Source organism: Hemicordylus capensis, chromosome 3, assembly GCF_027244095.1.
Source record: "Hemicordylus capensis ecotype Gifberg chromosome 3, rHemCap1.1.pri, whole genome shotgun sequence".
NCBI classification, from domain to species: domain Eukaryota; kingdom Metazoa; phylum Chordata; class Lepidosauria; order Squamata; family Cordylidae; genus Hemicordylus; species Hemicordylus capensis.
Genome location: NC_069659.1, coordinates 226834440 through 226840504, shown reverse-complemented (window position 1 = coordinate 226840504; position 6065 = coordinate 226834440). Strand labels below are relative to the sequence as shown.

At 52.1% G+C, this 6065-nt stretch overlaps 1 protein-coding gene across 1 annotated transcript; it reads left to right on the top strand.

Annotated features, from left to right (window-relative positions):
- Nucleotides 1-249: 249 nt before the first annotated feature.
- On the top strand, nt 250-4293 carry EGR2 (early growth response 2). The gene is made up of 2 exons (XM_053304634.1): nt 250-641; nt 1699-4293. The coding sequence occupies exons 1-2, from the start codon at nt 464-466 to the stop codon at nt 2964-2966; spliced, it is 1446 nt and encodes a 481-aa protein (XP_053160609.1). The 5' UTR covers nt 250-463; the 3' UTR covers nt 2967-4293.
- The last annotated feature ends 1772 nt before the right edge of the window (nt 4294-6065 follow it).

Here is a 6065-nt window from a genome sequence, read left to right as displayed (position 1 = left end):
CGCGATGCCTCCAAGTGTCCCGGCGATGCACAATGCTGTCGCTTCTGCAGAGTTGTGGAGCGCGGGGGCGCTCCATCCAGCCACTCAGGGCACGCCATGCTAATTTCCCATGTGCCTCCCCGGCCGCCCTTCCCTGTTCCTCAGTCCTTATACGGGCAGTGACGTAGCGGGCATTCACGACCTCCCAATAAATACTTAAGAGCAAGACTTTCCATCTACCGAGAGCTGCAATTGATTAAAACGGCTCGACAAGGGACACCGACTGTCACAACAACATTACAGCAACTACTGGGGATACAGAACAATAGCAGAGGGAGAGCGATCGAGAACCCTTCTTTAGCTCGATCTCTCTCCATACATAAAGTTTTTAATACTGGAGGCGAAACACCCCCTCTCCATCTCCCTGCACAACAACTACACGACAGGCAAGGCAGGACGGTTCTCCGTGTTGTCTGTGGAGCAAATGATGACAGCCAAGACGGTAGACAAAATCCCAATCAACTTCAGTGGGTTTGTGCATCAGTTTCCTGAAAGCATTTACCCAGTGGAGGACATCGCGACCACACTGCCAAATTCAGTGATCAACTTTCCCAATGGTGACTTGGGAGGACCGTTCGACCAGCTGAGCGGTGTGACAGGAGGTAAGCCCCCCCACCTTCTCATTTGGACCGTGGGGTGGTGGCGGGAGGCGGACGGCATCGGGGAGTCTTGACATGGTGGGGCAGAGGCGGCAGGATTTCTCATTTGGCGCTGACGTTTCAGTGGAAGTCAAACTGGGTCTGTGCCTCTTTTTTGTGGCAACCTGTTAAACCTTAACTACTCCTGCCTGCAATGAACAGTCGGGGTATAGAAGAGCTGCAGACCTCTGGCTTTAGAGAAATCCCTTTGACTTGCTGGGAGTTTTCACGGGAGGAAAAGGATCCTGACACTAGAATAAAGCGCTCCCTTCCACCCCACTTCTGAAGGGCTACAATGACTACACCGCTTACAATTTTCAACGCAAATATTTATACAGGGTCAACGGGGTGCTGTGTACGGAACTGAAACTGGGGTAGCCCGAAAGGCTTCAGCCATGGAATCTCTGCTTCTAACAACACGATTCTGTTAGACAGAGGTACTCAGAAGCGAAGAACCATTGCGTTCAGCGGTGCAGAAGATTGCAGCCTAAGTGGTTTATTTGGCCACTTCACTCAGTGTACATCACTGAAATTAAGTTTGGTTTCTTTAAAAGCTCCCCCACCCCCTCCAAGAGGGCCAGTGACTTTAAGCGGCTTGTGGGCTGAAGTGAAAGTGAACAGAGCGCGTGAAAGTGAACGTGTGTAATTGGCTTGTGCGGGTTCGTGGGTCTCTCTCGCTCTCTTTCCCCACACCCTCATTTCTGTTGGGTTAATGCAGCCACTAAAACTTGGGACCGGTGAACTTTAAAGCGTCCCGCGGCCAGTGCGGCTGGTAAGAGGCACACACCCCCTTAGGGAAAGCGAAGTCCCCTTCCCCAAGCAAGCCCCCACTCAGGGTGCTGAGACGCGAGACCTCTGAGCGAGAGGCAGCAGGGTGTGTGCGTGTGTATGGAGCGAAAACTGATGCTAAGTTGCCCTGGCAGGGAGAAGACGCTGCCTCCGTGTTGCCTGCCACGGGGGCCTTGAGGAGAGCTACGGGGCCCCAGTGATGACCCGCCTTTCTCTCCCCTCCACCCTCCAGATGGCCTGATCGGCGTGGACATGAGCGACAAGAGGTCCCTGGAGCTGCCTTACACCTGCAGCAGCTTCGCGCCGGCCTCGCGCGGCCAGCCTTTCACCTACATGGGCAAGTTCTCCATCGACCCGCCGTACCCCAGCACAGGCTGCTACCCAACCGAGGGCATCCTCAATTTGATGAGCGCCGGCATCCTGCAGGGGGTGGCGGCCGCCCCATCGTCGTCGTCGTCCTCCTCGTCCGCCCCATCTTCTTCCTCGGCCACCTCGTCGTCCGCCGCCTCCTCGGGATCCCCTAGCTCGCTGGGCTGCGCCATGGCGCCCGCCGGCGGCGATCTGGAGCACATCTACTCGCCACCTCCACCCCCGCCGTACTCGGCCTGCGGGGAGCTCTACCAACCGCAGCACCCACAGCAGGCGCCCCCGGATGGCGCCTCGGCTTTTCTGACCGCCTCCACGGGGCCCTATCCTCCGCCCCCTTCCTACCACCACTCCCCCAAGACGGTGACGCCCTCTGGAGCCGACGGCGGCGGCCTCTTCTCGATGATCCCGGACTACGCGAGCTTCTTCCCCCCGCCCCCGCCGCCCTCGCAGTGCAGCCAGCGCGAGCTCCACGGGGCGAGCGAGCGCAAGCCTTTCCCCTGCGCGCTGGACTCGGTGCGCGTCCCGCCCCCACTCACGCCCCTCTCCACCATCCGCAGCTTCACCCTTGGCGCGCCCCCTGCCGGCCTCGGCGAAGGGCCCACGTCGGGGCCGGCGGCGCGCTTGGCGCCAGGCGCCTACGGCAGCCCGGCCAATCTGCCCCTGCGCCCCATCCTGCGGCCTCGCAAGTACCCGAACCGGCCCAGCAAGACGCCGGTGCACGAACGGCCTTACCCGTGCCCGGCCGAAGGCTGCGACCGGCGCTTCTCACGCTCCGACGAGTTGACGCGGCACATCCGCATCCACACGGGCCACAAGCCCTTCCAGTGCCGCATCTGCATGCGCAACTTCAGCCGCAGCGACCACCTCACCACCCACATTCGGACTCACACCGGCGAAAAGCCCTTCGCCTGCGACTTCTGCGGCAGGAAGTTCGCCCGGAGCGACGAGAGGAAGCGCCACACCAAGATCCACCTGCGCCAAAAGGAGCGCAAAGTCGCTGCCGCCGCCGCCGCCTCCTCCTCCAGTGGCCCAGCCTCCTCTTCTGGCAGTGGCGCGCCTCCGCCCAGCTCCATCTGTTCAAGCGGCGGAGCCGGGCTGGCCTCCTGCGCCTCTAGGACCCGGACGCCCTGATTCTCCTTGGGCCCCTTTTGGCTCTGTCTGGACTACAACAAGCACCGCGCGTGGGGGGCCTTCGCGCCATCGACCGATCCAGCCGCCTGCGTGAGTCCAGCAGGTGATCGGGAAAAGAGGAATCCCCCTCCCCACCCCTTGTGTATGCTGGGGTGAGCTGCTTTACGAACTGTGCGGTGGGCGATCTGGTCAAACGGGACTTGGGAAAGCGCCTTTGCACAGACGCTCCGGCCGGTACTTTCCTAAAGGGCCGGGGAGGAAAGGGTTATGGGGGAAGCGGGAGGGCAGGACTGTCGCGCGCACTTTATAGCTTCACTGACTCCCCCTCCAGTGAATCCAGCAGCAGGGATCACTTGTTACTTGCCAAAGCCGTCCAAAAAACAAAAACAAAACTGAAACCGTGTGTTGCTAAAGACCGAAATTCTTCATTATTTTTCTTAGCAATATAAATGCAACTAATAAAGCAGCGGCCCGCGGCACGCTTACTTACGAGCGAGTTCTGTTGAAACTCAAGGGAAGTAAATGTGTTCCGGGGCTGTGGTACTACTCTTCGAGAAGAAAAGTGCAATGAGGACGGGGCCGGGCGAGTTGATGGGCGTGGCAATATCTGCCCCCCCCTTTTTTTTTGGTAAAGGAAAGGTACTTTCCAGATTTTAAATGGCTATGTTTCCTCTCTCCCCACTGTGTATTTCCTCGCTCTTTCCGATATTTTGTGCGTGTGAGAGTGTATGCCTTTTTTTTTTTTTTAAGAAACAATGTGCACTGTTCTTAGCCTCTCTAAAGGAGAGGAAAATTAGAATCAAGCTGACAGATCGGAGAGATTTAACTTATTATTTAAAGAGAGGCTGTACATACGTTCTCTGATATCTGGGTGCATGCAATCGTGTTGAACTGTCCTTGGTGCCTTTCTTTGATGTAGACAATGGTTCAGTGGCTACATGTAAATTGTTTGCCTTATTAATTATAATGGGGATGGAGGAACACAAAACAAAGTTTTCAACTCCCTGATTTACTATAGCTGTATATTTCTGCCTATTAATATTTGGAATTTTCTAGAAACTCTATTTTTGTATGCACTGGTGTTTTTTTGTGTGACTTACCAAGTGTTGCTTTTGTAGTAATAATAATAATAACAATTAAAAAGAAGAATGTAAATACTCTTTCTAGGGCCAAACAGAGGGGAGTTTGGTTCAGCACAGGGGCGAAAAGAGAAATGTATTATTCTAATAAGACATGACCACTAACTGGGACCATCACCAAGAAAGGTGGTTTTGCCATTATTATTGTGTAAATAAATAATTGTTTTGTGGAGGGAAAAACACCCAACCCAGTCTTGTCCTGTTACTAACTGCTCAAGTATTGGGACACATAGTATTTCTCTTCAATGGATGTTGGAGCAGAGAAGGAGAAAGAGAGTTCAGAATAACCCTTCATAGAAACAATAAAGAGACTGCAGAAAAAGTAGTTTGATTCTTCCAATTCTTCGGTTTTTTGATCACTTCCCACTCTAAATGGTTCTATCTCGGAGACACCATACAACTTACATGGCCTTTGTCTTTATTGTAGACTGAATATAAAAGGATGTATGTCCCAACACTCTCAGAGAGATCTGGGGCCTTCTCACGCTTATCCAGTTCTCAGACATAATGACTTTCTGATTTAACCAAAGCATTCAAACTATGTGGATAGTTTGGCCTGTGCTACTTTATGCTTTATTTGCTCCCCCCGCACACACACAAACACACCCTGTTCAATTATAGTTATGCCCTTGAGCTTTTTAAGGTGATGGATATTTGGGCAAACCGCCCCCCCCAACTTTATATATACACTGATGGGGTCTGAGCTGTTGGTGACTGACCAGGAGAGAAATCTTGGGGTCCTAGTGGACAGCTCGTTGAAAGTGTCAACTCAGTACATGGCAGCTGTGAAAAACGCAAATTTCATGTTACGGATCATTAGGAAGGGGATTGAAAAAAAATCCTAATATTATAATGCCCTTATACAAATCTATGGTGTGGCCACATTTGGAGTATTGTGTACAGTTCTGGTCACCGTATCTTAAGAAGGATATTGTAGAACTGGAAAAGGTGCAGAAAAGGGAAACCAAGATGATCAGGGGCCTGGAACACCTTCCTGTGAGGATAGGCTACAGCATCTGTGGTTTTTTAGTTTGGAAAATAGGGGACTATGGGGAGACATGATAGAGGTATAATAGTATGCATGGAGTAGAGAGTGTGGATAGAGAGGAATTTCCCTTCCTCTCACAACATTAGAACCAGGGGTCATCCCATGAAACTGAAGGTTGGGAATTTTAGGACCAGCAAAAGAAAGCACTTTTTCACACAGCACATAATTAATCTGTGGAATGCTCTGTCATGGGATGTGGTGATGGCCACTAGCTTGGGTCACTTTAAAAGGAGCTTAGATAAATTCACAGAGGACAGGTCTATCAATGGCTACTAGTCTGTTGGCTGTAGACCACTTCCAGCCTCAGAGGCAAGATGCCTCTAAATACCAGTTGTAGGGGAGCAACCGCAGGAGAGACAGCATGCCCTCAGCGTTTGCCTTTGGGCTTCCCAGAGGCATCTTGTGGGTCACTGTGTGAAATTGGATGCTGGATTAGATAGGCCTTGGCCCTGATCCATCAGGGCTGTTCTTACGTTCATAATACAGCTACCACTAGGCATGCTTGCTCAGAAGTAACCCCGCTGAATTCAGCTGGATGTGCTCTCAAATATGTACAGGATTTCAACAGTGCAGCCTGATCCCAGCCACATCTGCTTACAAATGTTCCTCTGAGTAGATCCCAGCCTAAGAAGGGGGAATATTAGTTTCCAGTTCTGCAGGTTGGATATATATACAGATCTTTGCTGATTCAGCTGCCACCTGAGAGCACCTGGTCCAGGACAGACTGAAACTGCAAACTGTCTTTACAAAATAGGTGAAACATCCTCCTTTGCTTTGCAAAGAATTGTGTAAACTGGGTCCCTGGCTTTTGTAGCTCTTGAGCACAGAGGACTTCCCCGATTAGTAATAAATAGAAATGTTAATGCAGATGAGGGTATTTTGACTCATTACTGTTCCATGGTTTAAAGCAAA

What these genes read in the sequence shown, in the direction of transcription:
- EGR2 (XM_053304634.1), top strand. Translation starts at nt 464, where the DNA reads ATGATGACAGCCAAGACGGTAGACAAAATCCCAATCAACTTCAGTGGG. An exon ending in GCTGAGCGGTGTGACAGGAG is followed by an intron (nt 642 to 1,698) that starts GTAAGCCCCCCC and finishes TCCACCCTCCAG; the next exon opens with ATGGCCTGATCGGCGTGGAC.